Here is a 22,686-nt window from a genome sequence, read left to right as displayed (position 1 = left end):
GCATTTGCTCTACTGAGACAAACTGGGAAGCACCAGAATCCATTGTGAGCTGTCCTGTGAAGCAGGACCTAAATCCAATTGACTGCAAGTACTATTTCAAAACTTTTGGGTTCATATCTAGAGGAAGAGAGTGCTAGTGCTGGACCTGCTGAGGAATAGATCCAACAACAATGGAGTCATAGCTCAGTTTCTTGTCTCAGATTTCAGACACAAAGACAAAATCATAAATGCTGCCCAAACTTTTGACATTTCTTCTTAGAAGGAAAATTCCTTTATTTCCAGATATAGGCCTCATCACAGCGGCAAAATGTAGGGAAGACAATGTGATTCTCCACTGGAGAAAAGACACTGTACACTTGCTGCTGGCTGAGGTGCATACAGCATTCTCCCCTTTGGTTTTGGAACCAATCTTCAGCTACCAAGTTGGTGAAGTGACAGTGAAAGAAGACTAATGTCACTTATTGCTGTTTCTCTTCTCACCCTGAGGGCCTTGTCTCCAGTTCCTCTGCTCTTCTGACACCAAACAAGGCAGTTATCGCCAATGTTCTGCAGAGAACATTGTGCTACTTGTGTATCGGCCTGTTGCTTCTTTCTGAACACATACATGGATTGTCTTTGTGCTCCTTACAGACACATTGGAAGACATCTTGTGAAATGCTTGCGTAGTGTAGAAAATGTTCTAGAATATTCTGGCACTGTAATTTTGCAGCTAAATTCATATTTGCTTTGTCATTATGAATTACATATGAAAATCAATTAGAGTTTGTGCAGAAAACAGCAAATCCTTATTAATTTATATTTTGGTTTCTCCCTCCATTTTTCTTTCTGGTGGGAGGAGGATATCCTTTTGTATTTAATTATATGAAATTGTAGAGGTTGTGTGTAGCAAAGCTAAGCACTTTGGCCTCTATGCAGGGAATAGCTGCAATATTGGACACTTGGGGTGGAAGAAGCAAGCAGCTTCAGGTTGGGAGAGAAAAACATATCTACTGAATGTTTCTGCTGACATTTTTGATTGATGTGCTCATAACAATGGCTTGCAGATCACCACTGCGAAACCTATGTTATACTTAACATAGTTAATATCACCAGGCACTTCAATGCTAACGCCGTTGATGTAAGACAGTTATCTCTCCACATGTGACATTCCCAGCCATAGATAACGCTCTTTGGCGGCTACTTTGGTACAGCTTATTGGGGTTACCATGGGTGCCCCCCCAGTAAAATTACCAGCACCTCGGGTTTTTTCTCATAAGCTACCATCTGAAATGTTTTTTTGAGGAGCTAAATATTTTAATACTCTTGCTGCCCGGCATTATCTTCAGCCTTCAGATTAGTTTTGTGGATTTCTTCTGCAGTCTCTCATTCTTCAGTATCTTGGAAGATATGGATAGATAGATTGGGAATGCTGTTCAGAGGTAATGCCACCTCTACACGTGCTTGCGATCCCTCATTTGTACAGGTAAAGAACACACTGGCTTCTTTTGGAGCAGCAGCGCTGATGCCATGTGGTTTTGCCATGGCAGCCCCATACCCTTTTGAAGGTGCTGCTTTCCAGGACGCAGTTTCTTTTTCTGTGTTGTGGGCAGGGCCACACTCCTTGTTCCTCCTACACCTGGCATTTCAAATCTGGCTGTCAGAAATGCCTTGTGTGATCCAGTTCAGAAAGTAACTTGGATCAGACAGATCTTAACAGAATCACGGAATGGGTCAGTTTGAAAGCGACCGCAGTGGTTCATATGGTCCAACCTCCCTGATCCATCAGGGTCATCCCAGAGCACATGGCACAGGATTGTGTCCAGACGGTTCTTGAATACAAGCACCTGTGGAGGGAGACTCCATAACCTCTCTCTGCAGTCTGTTCCAGACCTGGTGTTATTATTTATACTACTTATATTCCCCTCGTCTTCTGCCGTGTGCAGCCTTTATAAGCTCCGACGCGATTACTTTCGTGTTCCTGACGGAAGGCTGCTTTGGTGGAAGTGGGTGGCCTCCGGTGCGGGCTCGGGGCAGGAGCCCCCAGCCCCGAGCGGCGCCAGTGGGATCCCAGGAGCAGGGCTGAGCCGGGCGGAGCGCACGGACGGTGGGGCGCTCCGAGCAGCGCGGTCCGCGGGCCCGGGCCCGGCCCTGCGCGCTCGGTGTTGGTGGAGCCGCACCGCGGCTCGCGGAAGGGCGGCCCGGCCGAGCGGGCACTGCCTCGCCCGGCGCTCCGGCCCGGCCCCGCTCCGCCCCAGCCCGTCCCGCGGGGGGCGGGCGCTGCCGCCGCCCCTCCCGTGAGCTCATCCCGCCGCCGCGCCTGCCCAGCCCGGAGGAGCCCGGGCTGGGCCGCGCGCGGAGCCCGAGGCGAGGGGCCGGGCCCGCCGCTGGGTGAGACCTCCCTGCCTCTTCCTCCCCTTCCCTTCTTCGCCCCGCGCCGCGCCGGGCCGGGGGCTGCGCGGGGTCGGCGGGCGCGGAGCCGCCGCTGAAACTTTGTGGCGGAGGAGCGTGTGCGGGCATGTCGGGCCGGCGCGGGCCGGGGCCGGGGGCAGGGCGCGGAGGGGCGCGGCCCGGGGCCGGCGGGGTGGCCCGCCGCTCCTCGGTGGCCCGGGGTGGCCGGGGCCGGCACGGGCCGGGGGAGGCGCTGCCCGGGCGGGGCCCGGCCGGGATTTCCGCCTCTCCGGCCCGCACTGTCACGTTTCGGTGACTGGGGCGGTTTTCATGCCATTACCACTGAAGATCTGGGAAAAAAAAAAAAAGCTGCTTTCTTCAAAACTTCCTTTCTTGGTGGTGTTTGTGTTTGGTTTCGATATTGGAAGGCGAGGAAGAGCCCCTGAGAAGAGGCACGACGCCCGGGCAGAGCCGGGCTGCGGGGATGGGATGGGACGGGACACGTGCGTGTCTGTGGGCAGCGACCTTGTTTTGACGGCTGGAGCAAAAGGGCCTGCCCTGGATGTCATCAGTGTTCCTGCTGGGATCTCACGCATAAAATGATAAAACGATACGTTGATTAGTTTTTATTACGTGAGTTACTGATAGTGCATAGGAACGGTGTATTTTAAAGCAGACTTTCTTAAAGCTTTCTGATCCCCTGCCCCTGGGCCCCGCTCTGCAGCCCCGCGGGCCGCAGTGCCACTCGCCCGCTCTGCCTTGCATGGCGGCTCCTGACCGAGCCGCTGCTTTTGCACCCTTTGGAAAGCTAACAGCTGAGGATGTGGGAGGTTTACTTTGGGCTTCTGTGACTGCTGCGTGTAAAGACAGTTGGCAAGAGGTTTGTTCGCTGGTCTGGAGTATTTTAAATGTTTTACTCATCCAGCCTACTTCAGAGTTTTGCAGGATTATTCAGTATATGCAAAAGTCCTGTGTTACTTCATATTTTTGATAACTGTTGCTTAAAAATAGCCTGATACTTAAAAATTGAAAATACCAGGGAATTTGGGAAATAAGTGTGATGCCTTAGATCGTAGAAAATTTCCTTCCGCTGTTATTATACAGTGGCCAAAAATGAACCTTTCCCATTTGTTCTGATCTGCTGTATAAGTGCTGTTTAAGTGAAAAATGGTAATATATTATTAAATAGTGCCAGTGAGCAAGGTAAACATAAGTACTGCTTCTTTTGCCACTGTTTGGGTAGTGCATTCAGCGCTTCATTTATGTGGATGCTCTGAAGTTCTGGTTGCCTTGCTTTCTCAGTGTAGCTAACCATTGGAATGTCCAAATAGTGATGAATTATATCTGCTTTAGAGCCAAAACATATTTGTTTCATGGCCAGAGTTGCTCAGCTTCCCATAAGAGTATGTAGGAAAAAAGACATTTTGTGTGTATGACCACAGTCCTGAAGCTGATGCCATGGCAACTTTGTGATCTGAATTATATGTTGGAAGGCAGCTGAGCAGTCTTAGCAGAGGTGTTTGTTTTTCTTTAGCTGAACTTCTTCCCCTTATCAAGATTAAACCTTTCTTTGAAGGTGGAAGATTATTTAGCAAGTTTTCAAACTCCTGTGCATGTAAGAATATCAGCCTGATCTGTTAGTTATTTGTAATGACATCCACAAATATCTGTAAATTGTAATTTACATCCATTATTTTAAAATTGAGGTTTATATGTTGGGATCCTGTTTTGACTAAAAAGTGGTATTTCAGGCTCTGTCAGGAGCTAGATCTTCATATTTTCTGGAAAAATAGATAAAGGTCAGCTTTAAGTTTTATGTGTGGGAAAGTCTGAGAAAACTGGGTTAGTTCAAGCCTTTTTGTTGCTTTCAGCTCCCAAGACTTGATGTGGAGGTTGGAGAGTTTTTTTATCACAAAGCTGCTGCAATGGAAATAAAAATCACAGCATATGGCCTACCAAATGTGTAAGGTCTTATTTCTTAACAATATGTTTGTGTATAGGAAGCACCACTGTTAGAAAACTGACCTCTGAGTATTGAAGGCATAGCGTAACACCAAACTGAAGAAACCCCAGAAGCAACCTCTGAAACATTACCTGATCCTCACTACGTTTGGTTTTGTGTTTAACTTTAGTTTGATAAGTGCATATTTTATTTATTTATTTATTTATTTTTAATAAGTTTGTTTTTGTGGAGCCTTAACCTCTCTGATCTTATCCTGAAGGGAAGTAAATAAAGGGATCAGTTGCTCATTAATGCAGAATATCTATTGTGTGGTCTAATGTTAATATGTGTGTTTGCTCTGCTGTCTCCTACTATCCTTTCCTTTTAAAATTCATTGTTTAGCATGACTGAATTAATCCTTCTGTATTCATTGTACTTGAGAAGTTCTGTAGAGGTATTTCAGCATGCTTAATTGACTAGATTATTTATCTAAGTATAAAACTGTAGAGCTCAGGGGATGATCTCTGTGCTGTGTTTGGGCTCTCCACAGATATTTTGGAGTCTCCTGTGGTGTCCATCTCCTGCTTGCTGGAGTGTAGGAGAGTCTGAACTGGAGCACAGTTTCTATTTCACTTGGTTTGTGCTTCAGTCAAACAGGGTGCTTTTGGTCTCCTTTCATAGCTAAAATGTCCTCTTGTTCTCCCTCCCTGTTTTAGCTTCATAAACCTTGAGAGGTTTATCCAGCATAGTGATTTCAGATTTTTGTGCTGTGTAGGTGATACATCACTGTGTGGGCTTTTTTCATCCATCATTGTCACTCCTGTTTCTTGAAGGATATGCATTCTAGTTCATGTTCATGGAATTACTTTAACTTCTGAAAGTCCTGTTTCTCTTGCTGTGTTTCTGGAATTTTGCTTTTGCTCCCCCTCTCACCAAGAGGAGGCTTGCTAAGCTATAGGCCTAATCTGTAAAGGTACTTTGTTACTAGAGTATTCGATTTTGTAATATCTTAGCTTCAGTGCTTGGCCTGCTTGTGTAAAGTGTGGAGATACTCCTGTGCCTGAGGGGTGTTCATTAGAGTGTGGGAACAAAGGGCCAGGCAGCTGTGCCTGTGAGAGGTATTTCTCCACTGAGTGATGGGGAGCATTGCTGGCACATGGGCTTTGTTTCCTGACGTGGTGTCATCTATTTAATATTTCCCATATTCTCTCCTCTCGATCTGGAATACTAATTTCTAATGAGGGTGCCAGTTTGAGAGCAGAAGCTCCTCTGGCTTTTGCAGTGACCGGCTGTGCAGATGAGCCAGCTGGACAGGTGTGAGTGTCCCGTTGGTGTCTGGTCCCAGGGGACAGGTCCTTGGTGCAGGCAGGGAACAGTTTGCTGTCAGCCTCGTGGCTGGTGTGACCCCTCAGCCTGGCATTCCTGCTGGGCTGCAGAAGTGATGTGCAGTGATGGCAGCGGCGAGTTCTGCCACAGCCCTTGCTGAAATTTCAGTGTCTGGTCAAGCCAAAAGCTGCCTTTTCATGCTGTGGAAGTTGTCAGTGCTCACTGAATTATGCCTGTCTGACCTTTTTCTGTAAACACTCTGTGTCAACAGGTGCAGGGTTATGGTTTGCAGGGTTTGTGAGGTGACTGACTCGGTGAGGCGCTCTTTGTGAAGCACTTCTCAGGCACTTCTGCAGTCTAAATGGCCAAAATAATTTTGTGAATGCAGATAGTCTTGAAGTCATCTAGTTCTTCCTCATGTGCATTAGGGAATTCAGCTGTACCTAGATGTGTATGAAATTGGAAAACTACATGCAGCTTAAAGTTCTAGTTATCTTAAATATTGTAACTACATAATAAATATATACAATATATAAAATATATACAAAGTTACAGATATGTGTTTTGAATATCGGAGTGGTTTATATCAGCTGCCCTTAATTCATGGTGACGCAAATTAGAATTTGTAGATTATCATTAAATGCAGATTTCCTCCATGTTTTAGAGTTCTGTAATAAGGGTTTAAAAGAGAAAAAACCACCACAACCTACAGTAGAATTATTCGCAGTCTCATCTCGCTCTGCAGCAGAATTCCCGCTGATTAGTGATGCATGTGTTAGTGGAATTTATCACTTCTTATTTTTAAGAGATACCTGGTGGCCCAGCTCTGTCAGAATGACCCCACGTAAGAGGTGTGCCAGGTGACAGTGGGTGCGTAGGGTGAGGGGGTGCTGCTTGTTTGCTGCGTATTTCATATATTTGATAATTAACTGCTTTAAGACCAAAGGGTTCTGTAAAATGTTTGCTGCACTACACTGCAGTTGCGTATGTGGAGTAGGTTGTTTTTTTGTGTTGTTTGTGTTTGCTAGTGGGGTTTTTTTTTTGGTTTATTATTTGGAGGTTTTTGCTTTCCTTTTTATTTTTTTAAGAGTCGATCTTAGTCATGGCTAAATTTAGCTCCAGCAGGAGAGAAGCTGGAGCTTGTTAGCACACAGGAAACGCCCTGACAGGAGGTTTTTGATGTGTGTGTTTGTGTGTAAATGTGAACTCTGCAGCTCCACGATGGAGTCGGGCCTGTGCACCTTTGGGTAGGTCACAGTGGTTTTACATCTTTAAATGTTGTCTTAGATTCTGGTGGAGCTTCGCTACGTTAAGTAGTAAATATGTATTTTAACTTGTCAAAAACTGGTAGTTTTAAGTTAAATCCAAAGCTATCCCTCTTAAAACAGCAGAGGCGTTTAATTGCTGAAAAGACAGTTCAGATTTTATCTCCTTCAGCTTTGTGTTATCTAGAAAAATACTAGAATTTGTGTAGTCTAAAGACTGTGCTTTTCTCTTTTTAGTCATTTACAATTCAACTAATCCATTTCTGTCTTAGCAGGTGTCCCCTTCCTTAGGATCTATATTTCTGACCATGCTTTAACAATTAAGTATTTGAACAATATCCAAGTAAGAGTAAATAGAAGCACAATATAACCTTTGCTTTTTGGAATTTAAATGAGGTGGAAGTTGGTAGAGGCTTGGGTTTGATTCTTTTTCTGTGTTGTGTGGGGGTTTTTGTTGGTTGGGGTTTTTTTGTTGTAGCTTTTGAACAAGAATGACAAAACACAAAATATTCTCAGTGTGGGTTTTAGGGAGACTGGTTTTGTGTTTTACACCAGAAATGCCTTTGAGTTCAGTTGATTGTTTAGGTCTGTTTTACACTGGGCTAAATACCACTGAGGTTGCAAAGGGATTTTTTTTTTGTGTTAGTAAGGACTGACTTCCTAGATTTTTCTACAAAATTTTCCAGCAGTTGAAAGTTTGAAGCGGAATATTGCTGCCACAAAGCATAGGCATGATAGGATAAAATTTTCAGCGCTTCCTAACTACTGATACAGAATGTTTATGCTCATGCAAGAATTCCTTTGGAAAGAAAGGAGACAAGACATAGAGGGAAGACTTTGTTTTACTCTCAGATAAACTGTACTTGGCAAAGGTAGAATGGAGCGTAGGAACATTGTGCCTTCTAGTGTCATGTATTAATCTGTTGTGCAGTTTCAGAATTCAGTGGTGCTGGTATATTCAAAACTCTAGCAATACAGAGCTGGTGTGTATGTTTTTGTTTATTTATTCTCTGTCTAAGCCTTTCTTTGTGCCACTGTGGTATGTCACCAGCAGCTTATAAAGTGTTTTATGCTCATTTTGAGGTATTGGGCATAGTTTAAAAGTCTGAGGGGGAAAAAAGACCTAATTAATATTGGTTTTTTTCCCCGACCAGAAGTGTTGCACTTTGTCCTTTTAAGGCAATAAGGAAAGAACAAAAGTGACATTAAATTATTTTTTTCTGCTGGAGTTCAAAGCTTGGTAAAAGTCTGCCCCAGAAGAATCTGCGGAATGGTTTGTCAGGGAGGACTTGTTTCTGTTTTTGCTCCTCCATGCCCGTGCAGAAGGTTCCCCCAAGGCTCTTGCACTCTGTGTGCAGTGCGTGCCACCAGAACTGCCTTGGGTCTCACAGGGGTCTGGGCTTCTCCAGAAAGCTCCTTTTGCACGTCCCAAGCATCTGCCTCACTGGCATTTGGGGAATCTCACACTGTCCCACCATCTGGTACAAAAAAGTTTATTGTCTACCTGTTTTCATCATCGCTGCTAATAGGAAAAACAGGTGCTTTTCTTCTCAGTGAGCCCTGCTTGAGCCTCCTTTCTTCAGTTCTCAGGCTTCCCCGGGAGAAAAACTGTATTTTGTTTCTTTGCAGTATTTCTTCTGTTGGCAGGATTTTTACCTGAATGAGTTCTTGTTGGCGTTGCATTGCTTCTCTTGGTACATCAGTGGACTCTACTCATGTGATGTGCAGTGTGCTTGTAGGTGTCTCAGGAGCAGGTTAAGGGGAGGCAGTATGCACTGTCTTGGCAAACTTGTAAAGATTTATACAGACTTAAGATTTTAATGAATAATTACTGGGTTTTTTAAGTGTAAAAGTCTGTGTTCCACTAGTAGTCAAATTCTGGTTGTGAGGATTTAAATTTATTTGGTTTGGACACTTTCCTGTGGAAGGAATGCTTTCTGGCATCTGAGTTAGAAACTGTAGTGGTGCTTGGCTGTTTAATTACTGAAAACAACAGGACAACTGTGAAATTTTAATAAATACAGGCTTGCCGGGTATTTAATATTTTTGGTAAGAGCATGTAGGATCTTGTCTGCACCAGGGAGTTATTGCAGGATGGGGGAGGGTATGAATGTGAAGCTCTTTGCCCCTTGTATAGGCAAGCCTTTAATTTTGTTGAGTGAACTCTGGGGTGTTCTGGGTATTCCATGTTCTTGCCGTTAATTGGAGCTCTGCAGGGGCTGACAGGGAGTTAGGCCGTGCCGCAAGCCTGTGTGTGGTTCACGTGAATAACCTCCCTAGCGTGGGCTCTGTGTGTGCCAGGAGAGCCCACACGTGCCAGGCAGGGCTCGGGGGAGCCTCGTGTGTGATGCCATGGGGCAGGAGCGTGCAAGCAGCCCATGGCAGTGCTGTAACCAGGGCTCCCCGTGCCGCTGCAGTGAGGGGAGAGCGTGCATGTTGGAGTGCTTGCTTGTGGCCTGCACTGCAGAAGAATGCCTGAGTCTGGTCCATAAAACAGCACAAGCGGGGAATTAAAAATGGAAGGTTTACATTTCATGAGAGGCAGAAAAAGGCAGCATCCCAGGATCTGAGGTGGAAAGCAGGGAGAGTAATATTTTTGCTTTGCCTCATCCTGATGAGTGAGATTTCAGGAAATAGCCAAGCTAATCTAGCAGTTTGTTGTGATTCGGGGGAGTGGCATTCCTTCCCTCTGTATCTGCTGTGAGATCCTTTTTTCCCAGGTCCTCTCCTCTGTAAGCGCAGAGCAGGTGAATCCCATCTGACACAATGCAGCAGCAGCACAGGGCTGACCCCAGTGGCCGTCTTGTAAAGGCTCCACCAGTGTGACCTTGAGAAAACGGGGCTTTGCTCCCCTTAGGTGAAATGGAAATAAGATTGTTCCCCTTCCTGCAGGCTGCTGTGAGCTGTCCTATGTTCTGAGATGCTCTGAGGTTGAAGAGGCAGTATATATAGGTACCCAACATACTTTCTGGATTATGTGAATTTAATGTCTGTTCTTTAGGCATCCTCAAAGATGTTAATGTTTAATTCCAAAGTTTGCTCATTTAATTGTCCACAAAGATATATACCCTTCTTCTTGTGTATGTGTGTAGTTGTGCAGTTGTGCTGATGTGTCCTGGAGAGTCCAGTATGTTTCAGCTTTGTGTTCCATGTGTTCTGCTCACTCCCACATTTTAGGGTCACTTAGCACTTGCTTTTCTTTTATTATTTTTGGGAGGAGGAGGGTTGCAGGAGGTACTGTCATGTTATATTAATTGTTATTAACTGTCCAAGCCAAATCCAGCACAGTGATCAATTTAGACAGTTACATTCTCTGAAGGAAGTACTTTTGCTTTGTATTTTTGTAGTGGTTTCCAAGATTTTCTTGTGTGACTTGCCCTGACCAGGGGGCTGGACCAGATGACCTCCAGAGGTCCTTTCCAACCCTAACCATTCTGTGACTCTGCCCTTATCAAAGTCCTAGTGAGTCCTAATATTTCCTTTCTGTCATTTTGGATAGTTCAGGCTGTTGCGCATGTATCACTCTACCTCTGGTAACTAAAGCTGAGGACAGTTATCCTAAGGAAGAAAACATGAACTGTTGCATGTGCCTGTGCTCCTGACTCTTTCCATGGGCTAAGATTTGTGTTTTGTAAAGCTGACGATACTTTGGAGTTGTTCATAAAGAAGCTGATCATTATAAATTCTTGAATCAAGGGACTTTCTGCCCTTTCCCTTCGTGCTCTGAGCAGGAAGCATGTATGGAATGGAATGTCCTCTGCATCTGAAGAAAGCAGTTGAGCTGGTGGGAGGACAGCATCCATGTGAAAATGATCTTGGTGTGAGCTGGGAGCCCACCTTTGTCAGCAGCTGACAGGGTCTTCAGTTCAACAAGCAGAAGAGTTCTGTTGGGACATTGTTATTATTAGCACTCTGGGATAACAAGTCCACATCTAATACCCATTTTAAAACGGGAATGATAGTTTTTAAATCTTTAAAAAAACCCAGCAAACACCAAACAAGTGGTTTCAGGGCAGAATTTAAAAATTGGAATTAAGAAATCATGAATTGGAGTTGTTTGCCAAAGTGAAGCAGTTGCAGTAGCTGAAAGGGTTCCTGATGTCTGAGTGAGGGAGTTGTTCTACTTCAGCTTAGCTGTGAGAAGGAAGTGCAGTGTGCTTAGAAAGACAACGTGCCAGCATTACTGTAAAATATCCTGTTAATGCAGTTATCTTTAAAACAGAACAAATCTAGCATCTTGTGCCTGATTCAAGGGATGAGAAATCATAAATGCACACTATTGCTGTTCACTTTAATTGGTGTTACTGAGGTGTGAACTGTGGGTATGAAGAAATACATCACCTGAAGCTGAAATGCTTTTGCATGTGTGTCAGTAAGCATCACAGTAGGTGCGAATGACTTTGGTATATCTTTTGCCTTTGTTTTTTTACTTTTTGATAACATTGTCTGAAGTATTTCTAAGCTGTAGTAGTTGGTTCATTCCCTTCACCTGCATGCTCTGGAATGCGAATGATGTTGTACTGGACCCAAGGTGGTGCTTTTAGCATTACTTCAGTTTATTTTTTATACCCTTCAGCTTGCAAACAAAGAGCATTGCTGTTGCTTTGCTGTTGCAGCCCTTAGGGTTAGCTCTCTCTGTGTGCATAACTGACATAGCAAAAGGTGAGTTGCTTTGGAAGTACTTATCTTTATTTTTGTATTTCATTTTATAGGGGAAAAGGAAGGAAGTGGACTTTATTTCCAGGTAGTAGGCAGTTTTCATATCTGCACTGATTGTGGTCTGAATAAGCAACCATCTTGCATGCCAGTCGTGTTCTGTGTTAGAATAGATCATCGAAGAACTCTTTGCACAGTAGGGAAATTGGCCTCAATTCCAAAAAGAGAAAATCTAGGATGGAATTGTCCTTGATTCCTTTTATTTGGTCTCTCATTAACCCTTATCTATATTCTAAGAATAGCAGTGACATAGACTGTAGAGTTGCAGTTCTATATGAAGCCTGTCTGTCCTGGTTAATAGAAAATTCACACTTGTATTTGCAAAATAAGAAAGTTAAATATAATTTGTGACTTTTCAGGTCTTCCTTTTTTTTTCTCCCCCTTGCTACTCTATTCTAGCTGTGTATGTAAAGTACCTTTCTTAGATTCTGAAATTCATTAACGCCTTCAGGTCCTACCATTGCATAATGCAGGCTTTCTAACATGGTGGATGGTTTTTGTATGCTTAATTTGATAAATTTATTTTGCTTTTTATCCAGTAAGTAATCATAAATTACTTCCTTTCAGTGTATTTCATTTTTTGTTAGATGATGCAGTTTCGGGGGGGTGTTTGTGAGGTGTTTTCGTGATGCTGAGCTTGGGGAGGGCTGGTTAATGTCCAGCTTTGGGAGGCGGCTGGAGCTGCTGCAGGACGGCAGTGTCCGTGTGCTGTGTGCCCGTGGTGCCCAGGGAGTGCCCCCTGGGCACAGCCTCTGCCTGGCTGCCCTGCGTGAGGCTGTTGCAGGGCTGTGTGGGCACTGTCATCCAGGCCTGGAGGCCTCCAGCCCTCTGGGTACTGCTCGTTGCGTATGCTTCAGGTTATTCATAGGAGCTCAACAATTCTGTTGTACTGATTTCTCTTCTGTGCTTTATTCCATCAACTAAAGAGAACTTTCTGAGGAATCCACAGTTTTTGGATGGAAGACTTTTACTTTTCCTGTTGATGTCATGTGGGATTCATGGCAGTCTGTTACATAAGACAGCATAGTCAGGTTACGTTTTTCCCCCCTTCTTGTTGTGTTATTCCGTACTGCAAGTTTTCTTAAATGAGATACTTTTTGAATTTTTCAATAGAGAAAACACATGCAATTACAATTGTCAGATGCTCCCAGAAAGCTTTTTGGGAAAGAAGTGATCTTCATTATTGCTTCCATTCTGTTTTCTTTGCTTTGTAACTGAAGTTACTTCCGTGAAAGAACTGTCTTTCAGGTTTATCAGCCCAAGTACATTTTTCTTACACTTCACACTTCTGTGCAGTGTGCAGTCACCTGCGGTCATGCTCTGCTCACTGGCGGTGCCTGTTGGTGTGTGGCGGGCACCAAGCGCTGTGGGATGGAGGAGTCGGTTGCTCCGCTGCCCCGGGTGCTGTGTGGGCACGGGGGTGGCACCGTGTCCTGCTGTTGTCCCTGCTGCTGTTCAGCCTTGCAGCTGGCCTTCCCAGCTGACACCAGCCCGCTCCCGTTGCCGCCAGTCAGGCGGCTGAGCTCCGGTCAGAAGTTAGGGCTTGATTTTAGTTTATTTTGCTGGGGTGTCTTAGAGCAACTTACTCAGGTCTAGCCCTGTAACTGCAATTGGATGTGGAATGTGGAGAATGCTGCATTACTTTTCTGGACCAGAGGACAGCAAACTCTTAGTTGCTTAGTTCAAGTATTGAAATATTTCTTGTGCATGACCACTTTGCTTAAGAAATAAGAAATAAATGTGACTACCAAAAGGTTTCTCGTAATTACTTCACTGTTTTATTTGTATTGATCCTGCTTCTTGTTTCGACTTGTATGAATGGACATTGCATTTATTTTTGTTTCTCTCTGTTATTCTCTAGGAGCAACATTTAAAATGTTAAAGGCCGTTCTAAAAAAGAGCCGAGAGGGTGGCAAAGGGACCAGGAAAGACCCAGGTATGAATATTACTGTGATGTTTTATACCCCAGGTGAGGTGAGCACTGCAAAGCCAGGACTGTCCAGCCCGTGGTGCAGCAGCTCCCTGTCTGCCTGCCCAGCTGCTGCCTGGGGAGCAGAGCTGCAGCTCTGGCCCTGCCTGCAGCGTGGCTCCAGTGCAGTTATTGCTGCATCTCCAGCGGGCAGCACGGGGACAGCAGCTGGTTGTGGCCCTAGAAGTACTGAGAGCAGGCTGTGTGTGCTGCCAGCTCCTACATGGCCTGGGGCCAGGCCTGCTGACCACAGAAATGCACTTTAAAATGCTTATTCGTTACCTTACAAAAAATCTCAGCACTGGTTGTGTATTATGGGCAATAGAATTTTTATTATGTATGTCCTTTGGAAAAAAAATTATTGAATTAGTGAAAAGCTGTTAAGCTGGTTATCAGGTTTCTCTTATGTTCTAGTTTTTGCTTTAACTACAGAGATTTTTTGAAGGTAAATGTAATCATAATCAACAAATCTTACTTAAAATAAAACTTATTTTAATACTAACCATAAATTTAGTAGGCCACTACTTACCTGCATTACCCTCCAGGAAGAAGGGGTAACTAAGAGCTCTCATTGCCATGTTCAAGGGCAAGGAAGGCCCAGCAGTGCTTGTTGAGGAGGAGCAGTAGCTGTGGATGTGCAGGTGTTGGTGACTGATGTGAACATGCCTGCTCTGTGCCCGGCGTGCTGAAGCCTTTGCTGCAGTGGCTGCAGAGCTCATGGGCCTGAGTGACAGTGACCTGTTTTTCAGAGTTACATTTTTAACTTCAGACTATTAAGGTAGACTAACATTTCTGATTTTCTGATGAGTTTGATCCTAAACTATCCATTAGAGTAAATTTATGGTCTTTGGCAACATGAACTTACCACCAGAGTAAAATACAAATAAATCTGAATACTTCTTAAATGTATAAAGAACAGAGCATAATAAAGGTGCCACGTCCTTGTTTATTGGAGCCTTTAAAACAACACAATCCTGTTTTCTCAGAAAGCAAGATACATACATGTCTTGCATTGCAGCTTTTAAAGCTATGCAGTTACACTGAGTCCTACAAGGGGAGAGTATTTTCACTGTTCTTTTGCAGAAACTGGTTCTGAGTTCATCTGGCAGGTAATGTGCTGTTCTTCAGGAAATCTCTGTGGTCTTGTGAAGTTTTCACTCTGCCACAGTTCTTTCTAAATGACTGAATGATGGGAGCTATGCTGATTAGAAAAAACACTGACACTAGATCAGAGATGCACAGAAATGATCACAGAGCAACACGAAAGGCATTCTGTTAATTCTGTGTATGCTGCTGACTTGAAATTACCAGCTGGGGTTGTTTAAGCAGAGTGGGGTAAAGATTCCTGTGGTGAGGCTTTCACTGGTACATTTTTTGTTAAAATACTAGATGGAAGTTGGTTTTGGCTTAAAAGGAAAATTGGGCTGCTCAGAATGGAGCTCTGACCAGGCTTTGATTAAAATCTGAAGCTTGGAAAAACCCTTTTCCTGTAGGTCAGAAAGCATGGCTTTTTATTTTAGGATCTCATGACATCTGTCTGTAGTAATGTGTGCAAAAGAAGGTTTTTCTCTGTTTTTGCAAATACAGTCCTGCTGTATTTCTGAGCAGCAAGGGAAGAGTTAGAGTGTGGGAAGTTTTTTGGCTTAATTTTTGGTTTGGTGGGTTTGTTTATTTGTGTGGGGTTTTTTGTTGATTTTTAAGCAGAGCTCTAGAGCTTCTTAATTAGATGTTATAGAAACCAAGTATTGGGAAAAATTGGTGAATAGTGCCTAACTGGTGAGAGCTAGAGCAAGGAGGAGTTCAGGAGCAGCTTTTTAAAAGGAATTAAATAATTGATAGATTGGATTTCAGAGATTTGTGGGTTTTTTGTATTTAGAGATGACGTGAAAAGTTTGAAGAGACGTGTGTGCATTTTATTCTGTTCTGTGTTACACCAGGACTTTCTGTAAAGTTATGTCCAGTTTATTAGCTTTCTCTGTTGTTCCAAAGGACATTCCAATTCTTCCAGCTGTAAGACATATCTCCACTTTTAGAAAAGATGTGAAGCAAGGCAAAGAACACTGATCTTAGTAGAGCTTATTTTTGTTCACTCATCTCCCTGGTCTTTAAACTGAAAACGGGGAGAAACTGAACAGCTTAAAATTTCCTGCTCTCTGGAGAGAGTAGCAATGCACCCCAGCGATGGGAGCTGACTGGAGAGATAAGACTGTTAACGTGGCCATGGCCATTCTCCACACTGCTGTTGGAGAGAGGAATGCAGTAGTAAATTTAGATGCTTCTCTCAGCTCTGTGGGCACATGGACTTGACTTTCTGCTTATGAAGTTCTAAGAAATTGTTCAGGTTTTTCCGAGCTTCCAAATGTGGGAGGAAGGAGACAGCGCATCTCAGCAGGGCCACCCTGAACGCAGCTGGGGAGACTGCGTGGTCTTTTCTCGGTGTATTCATGGTTTGGGAGTGATCCTGAGGAGCTGGAAGGCAGTGAAATCTCCGTGGGTCACCGTGGGCAGCCCGGCCGGCGCGGGAGGGACGCCAGAGTGATGGGCTGCAGCTGCGCCTTGACCACACGTGGCCATTTGGAGTCACACTGAAAGGGCTTCAGGCTGAGCTGCAGCAGCTTATTCCTAAACTGAAGTAACCCCAGTTGTCCCAGGGGTTGCATGAAAGGAACGCCTGGAAGTCTGCATGATTTAGATCTGAGTGGGATGATTCCTGTTTTACTGAATAGGACTTCCTGTTTGTGTGTTAACTCTATTTGATGGGTTTTACAGCTGGTAGGCTTGTGGAACTCGTGTGAGTAGGAATGGTGGTGTTTTTTTCTGGATTGAAGGCAGGCACAGCTGTAACATTAAAAAGTGTAAAAGGGTTAAAGGACAAAAAGAAACAACCCTAACTGTTTTAACAGTAGCTTGTGTGGATTTTAATACTAGAATTTCTCATTTGCCCTGACATAAGGGCTTAAGTGCTGAAGTTGTGCGTAACACTTTTGAAATCTAGCTGCTGTTCATTGCAGGTTTTAATAAATTCCTAAATTCATGGTTATCTTGAAAAATAGGGTTTCAAGAACTAGTATGGATACTTTGAGAGAGACAGGTGCTCTGCTGAAGAGTGGTAGAATGTCTTTGTAGAGATAACTTCTGCCTTGATCAGATGGAAGGCTGTCACGTGGGAATGTCACTTTTGGAAAAATGATACCTCAAGCAGCACCAAAAGCAGTAGTTGTGGATACACAGTTGGACTCAGACCCTGAAGTTGCTTCAGTAGAAATTCTTCTACAACAGTTTTGTAATAAACCCATTTTAAAATGGATTTATTTGGATGTGGCTGGGAGGTGTTGATAGGTAGGTAGGTGGCTGTTGTAGAATTAGATGCAATCTAAGTGAAGCAAAATGAGTGTGTTTAAACATGCACGTATGTAATTATCAATTTGTGCAAACATACACAAGCACAGGTGAAAAGAGCTGTGTTGGCAGCAAGTTACGTTTAGAGCAGCTTTTGCAAGCAGAACTTAGGGATGTTATTTCTAAATGTGGATTTGAAGACAAGGTGGTTGGTGTCCAACTTAGGTAAACGGATGTGCCAAATGAACAAAATTTCAAACAAACTAAATTTTTTACACAGACATAAAACTTTTTCTGTATCCAGATTTTTTCTGGTTTTCTGCAGCATGGAGAAACCTGTCTTTACAGCCCTTCAGACATAGTTATTTCCATACAACAGAGATAACTATCTGTAAGTTGATTTTTCTTTTCTCTTGTCCTTCTTTGCATTAGTGATGTACATACTTGGTAAAGGACAGAACCTGAGGGGGAAGAACCCACAGTCTGTGCCTGTAACCTTAAAGTAACAGAAAACGGTTTGGGCAATGTTTGAAACAGGAAGGGAGTAAACAGAAACAAGTAAAAAGTGGTGCTATCTCCTCTTTGTTAGCTTATTGTCATCAAATGCATGTTATCTCTTTAAACTCTTGCAAAGTTTCCAGGTCCTCTAGAATTGCTGGGGAGGTGTCTCTCCAGTGGGACATGGTGGAGCTGTCCCACCCTGTGCCCTCTGCTGAGGGTGCGCGTTCTCGTTCCTTGCTCTCTGTCTTTTGCTTTGCTTCGGTAATCGACTTTATTTGCTGCATTTAAGGTAATCCCAGCTCTTTGTCTGTTTCTGCCCTGCGTTTCTTTCTACCTACCATAGAACTGTGTGTTTCTGCTCTCTCTCCTGCTGTGTTCTCATAGCTGAGGTTTACTTGTTGACCAGTTTATTTCCTTGAGGTTTTTAACTTGACCTCTGTAACCACGAGGAGATCTTCTGCCTCTGGGCTCAGCTGAAAGCAGCTGGCTGTTTTTATTCTAATGTAGCATAGAAATTTTGTGTGTTAGTGATACAGTTCAAGCAATCAGAGCCAGAAGAGTGTTGTTCAAGTTCTGCTAGGTTACCTGTAAGTCCTGTCTGTGCCTAAAGAGGTGATAGTATAAAGAATATGCATAATAAGCTTCAGAATATAAACAAAAAGTACTTCTTAATTATGATTGGTTTAGAAATTCTACAGAGCTACTCATTCTTAAATGCTTAAAAATGCTTCAGAGATAAATTTTTATTAGTATTTCCTGTTGGGTTTCTGTACTGCCAGCTGCTTTCCAGTATATAATTATATTTGTTTTCTTTAACTGTCCCAAAGTCAGCAACTCGCTTGCATTTGAGAATCTGTTTGGTTTTTTTTACTAACTAAGCAAAAGCTCATTCAGTATAAAATGCATGTAATATATTTTAATTTAAAAAGAAAATAAAATCCTGTATATTAAGTTTCTACAGAACATACTCAGTTATTTCCGATGGTTTTGTAGTAGCGTGACCATTGTCGTTCTGTTGACCCAATATCAGGCCTGAAGGAACATGAATAATGGCAGTATTGTGCTTAGTTTGCAGTGTTCTTCTGCACTAAATCCCATCAGAAGTTGAACATCAAATGTAGTGCATGGTATGCCTGGAAACTTCATTGATGTCAGTAGAAATTCAGTGTGGTAAGTAGTTGGGATTTTGAGGTTTTCCAGCTTCAGGGCTTGTTAGATATTAGTAGTAGTGGTCAAATAACAAGAGACAGATTATTATGTCAACAAAAAGATGATGTTTAGAATGCAGCAACACAGAGCTTTAAAGGCAGAGAATCTGGAGAAACAAGATGGATGGTTTTGGTTTCTGAAATAAAAGTTATTGAAGTACTTATGGATTTGTATATATCAGACTTTTAGTAATTGCCTGAATATTTAGATTTTTTTATTATTATTTGGTCTGCGAAAAGGGTCCGTATTAATAAATCTTTCCTGTGTCTTGTTTGATTCAGATCTGATAGATCATACCTAAATTTTTTCCATACTCTTTGAGACTTAGTTTTCATTTGCAGTAGTTTCCTTCTTATATTCTGGTATCTTTGTGTAAGTATCTTTGGCTTAAGTATGGGTATACAGACTTCTGAATGCTTGTATGGAATGGAGGCTTTATTTCTGCATTATGTTTCATTGCAGACTGGCATATCGTTAGTTACTTTTGTTTGTCTGCCTTGCCCTTTAGGAATATTGTATACTGAACAGGTTGGATGAAATATGAGACTTCAGAATTTCCTCTCTTTTATTCACATAATCAGATACAATTAAGAAATTGAGATTATACTTTGTATTCTTTTTCATAAGTAAAATGTCTTTGGAAGACATGAGCTATGATCGTTTGTATGAGGTTCCACCACCCCTGTTTTACTTTCTCCTTTTCCTTTCAGCCAAGGCCCCTGTTACAAGCCTGACGTGCTGCAGCACTTGGAATGATAAACAGAAGTGTACTGAAATTCACTGTTACTGGGTTTTGGAGTTTTTTGGTTTTTGGGGTTTTTTGTTTGGTTGGTTCTTTATTTATTGTTTTTATTGCTAGTGGCAACTAAATTGCTACTCTGAAAAGTGAAGCTGCTGTGCAGAAAAGCCTATTTTTTTCTTAAGACCCAGACCCACTATTTAATCTTTATTTTAAAACTGAGTGTTTTAAGAATTACTTGCCTGTAGCAGTAAAGGTTTGATTCTCAGCTGGCTGTGGTCAGCTAAATGCAGCTTTTAACACCCCTGTCTTGCATTGCATCTGACTCAGCCTTTTGGCCTAATACACTCTGAACCCAGCTGACAGCATCAAGGTACCATTCTGGAAAACTGAAAGGCCATTAAATAAAATAAGTTTGCCTTTTGAAATCTAAATATGTAAATTCAGTTGGCTTTTTCTGTCCAAATGCTCTGTGATATTAGGCTTTGAATTTTAAGAGCAAAGGACATTTGTGCTGCATAAAGTACACATTCACTGTCTGGAACATTGAACTTGGAATGGAATACTTTTAAGTTTCAGTTTGACTTTTTGTTATTACTCTAAAAATACCTTGCAACAGAGGAAGCATTGTTTCATGCTTAAAATATGGAGCTGGTTTTGATTATCTTGTGTTGCTTTGCCCACTTTCAGCTGCTCTTGTCAGTTATTTAAGAACTTAAGCCTTTTTGCTGAGCACTCAGTATTTAATGTGTCTTTTCAGAAGCTAATTCCAGTGATGTATCCCATGTACATATAAACACCACTCCTCAAAAAAAATTCTGCCCTTGAAACACATATGCAAATTACTTCAGTGACCTGAATAACCTTTATTTTTCCCTGTTTTCTTTCTTTTTTTTTTTAAGAGTTACAGGAGAATGTTAATATTTTGTGTACTGATAAAATAATCCAGGGTGCAGAAATAAATGCCAGAAAGTGAGCAAATAATGTCAAGTACAAGCAGAGTTGGCAAAGGTTGGCCATTTAAACCATTTGTTCTAATTTTGCTGGATTGTTTCTCACTCATTGCACTTCACTGCTTCCTTTACTCAGGCTGTTATGCGTTTTCTTCCCATTCCATGCTAGTTTCTCTCTTTTTCTGGTCTTCCCAGAGTCTCGAGAGCAAAAGAATGAAATGCTGCTCTCCCCTCATGCGTGCGTTTGCATGCCAGCAGCCTGTGTCGTGTCCCGGAGGGCTGGCTGTGGATGGCTCCCCTTGATGGAGTGGTTCTGCAGCTCCTGGTCGGTGTTTGCAGGACAGACTGGGACACGGGCTCCCCGGGCCGCCTGGATTGCCCTCCTGAGCCTGGGCTGGCTCTGTGTACAGGCACACACGTGCGTGTAAGCATTTCAGCTTTCAAAGACACAGCCCTTCAAGGGCAGTGCTGGGCTGGCTCTGTGTACAGGCACACACGTGCGTGTAAGCATTTCAGCTTTCAAAGGCACAGCCCTTCAAGGGCAGTGCTTAGTGTTTTACAATAAAAATGAAGCACTTCATACTTGGTCACTGAGCCAGGTTACAGAGTTGTGTGTACACTTGCCTGTCAGTTCTGTTGAGAGACTATCAAACCCACTGGATTTCAAAATCCTCACACAGTTTCTTACTGCTTAGACATAGAGATGCCTTGTTCTGGAAGGGACTTTCCAGTTTGGATGGCTTTCCTTGTTCCTACAACTGTTTTCTTTTTCCCACTTGTAGTTTCCTTCTGAACTTGTCTGTAAGGCCTCATCCTTTCTTAAATATTTGTTAGGGTGAAACACATCCTGTGGAGCAGAGTGGACTTTGTTAAGGCTGTCAGTGCCAGTGTGTAGTCACATCGGTGTTGGATGTGGTGGTGTCCTTCACTTCGTGGGCTTCTCAGGGAGCCTTGGTCAGCAGCAGCATCCTGCACATTTTTTTTCCTTTTAACACATCTAAACAGAACTACAGAATTGAGGATTTCTTCCATTGTAGCATGATTTTATATCAGATTTTTTTCTTAAGTGGGTTGAGAGTCGTGTTTCACTTTAGCAGAAAGGTTAAGGGAGAGAGACAAAACAGGCTTTCCCAGAAGGGCTTGTTGAGGGAAGCCATGGAACATAGTTTTCTCTGTGGCTGCTCTCAATATCCAGGATCAAAGAGGCTGCGTGTTCATTGTTTAAGCTCTCACTGCTGTAAAGGCAGTGGTCCTATTCCTTCATGTTAAAAAGCGATCTGAAGTCCACATTTGCATCAAACTCAGTTTACACATATTTTGGTAATGTAGGTGGCATTCTTCTGGTTTCTAAGCACCTTATCTTGAATGAAGAATTAGATGCATTTTATAATGTTTAATACTGATACAGACAGGTGTGAAGGTTTCCGTTTTAGTTATCCTCCCTATCAAATAGGATTAGTTTGAATTTAAAATTCAAATTCTCTTTTAGAATATTAAGCTCTATAAAATTATTACTGTAGTCAGCCATCCTTGTATCTCTTTGTATCTAAGAGAAAAAAAAGTAGTTTGTAATCAGATTATGCCAATCAGTTGCATCCTTAGGTGCAGCTAAACTGGGATTTGATTTCCATTCTCCAAGATTTTTGTGTGTGGTTTTTCAAACTTTTTGTTTCTGTGGTTGCATTGACCACTGAGTAAGAACTCCAGTGTTGATTGATGCTTGTGCAAGGTTTTTGTCCAGAGGCTGCTTGGCAGTGGAAAATGTACAACTCAGAGTTTTTTAAAAAATGGACGTGGGGTTTCACAAGACGTTCCCTTATGTGTTTGTTTTACAAACTTCCACTCCAGAACTTATGCAACCTGCTTTATACTCTGGTAGATGCCTGGCAATGTCATCTAATTTTAAAGTATTTTTCTGGGGTAATTTTGGGGTTTTGTGTTTGTGTGGCATCTACTAGTATCTGGGCATTTTAACAGATCGTATTTTGACAGGTATTTCTCATGCATTTTTCTAGTATTGTTTCCCTAATGTTAAATTGCTGTGTGGGGAGCATAATCTATTACTGGGTGAATCCCACAAGTTTGGTAATCCTGGGTTTGTCTTGTCATGTGTAGAGCCAGATATGTTACGGGAATCTTCCTGTTATTTGGATGAAATGTGGAGATTGGACATCAGTCCAGTTTACACAAAACAGAAAGTGCAGGATTAAATGGAATTATTTTAGAGACTTAGGAAAGGATGATGTAAGCGTGTAAAAAGCTTGGCACCCCTCGTTATCTCGCATGTAATTGAAGTGGAGGCAGCCACAGAGGAGGTTCCTGGTGCGGGTGTGGATGCTGCCGTGCCGGGCCGCGCCTCT

General features: G+C 42.9%; 1 protein-coding gene across 5 annotated transcripts in view; it reads left to right on the top strand.

Moving 5' to 3' along the window:
• Window positions 1-1,967: 1,967 nt before the first annotated feature.
• The window catches only part of TANC1 (tetratricopeptide repeat, ankyrin repeat and coiled-coil containing 1), a 52,561-nt gene continuing 31,842 nt past the window's right edge, over window positions 1,968-22,686 (top strand). For 2 of the 5 annotated variants that reach the window (XM_074547720.1, XM_074547719.1), the window contains exons 1-2: window positions 2,238-2,367; window positions 13,478-13,552. In XM_074547720.1, the coding sequence (XP_074403821.1) occupies window positions 13,492-13,552 (61 nt within the window). In that variant the 5' untranslated portion in view covers window positions 2,238-2,367; window positions 13,478-13,491. Of the gene's footprint in view, window positions 2,368-13,477; window positions 13,553-18,493; window positions 18,596-22,686 lie in introns of those variants that run through there. The other 3 variants (XM_074547723.1, XM_026797982.2, XM_074547721.1) reach the window with 3 other exon arrangements.

This window comes from Zonotrichia albicollis, chromosome 10 (assembly GCF_047830755.1).
Source record: "Zonotrichia albicollis isolate bZonAlb1 chromosome 10, bZonAlb1.hap1, whole genome shotgun sequence".
Classification (NCBI taxonomy): domain Eukaryota; kingdom Metazoa; phylum Chordata; class Aves; order Passeriformes; family Passerellidae; genus Zonotrichia; species Zonotrichia albicollis.
Note: the sequence above shows the minus strand (reverse complement) of the source record. Positions and strands in the feature narration are given on the sequence as shown.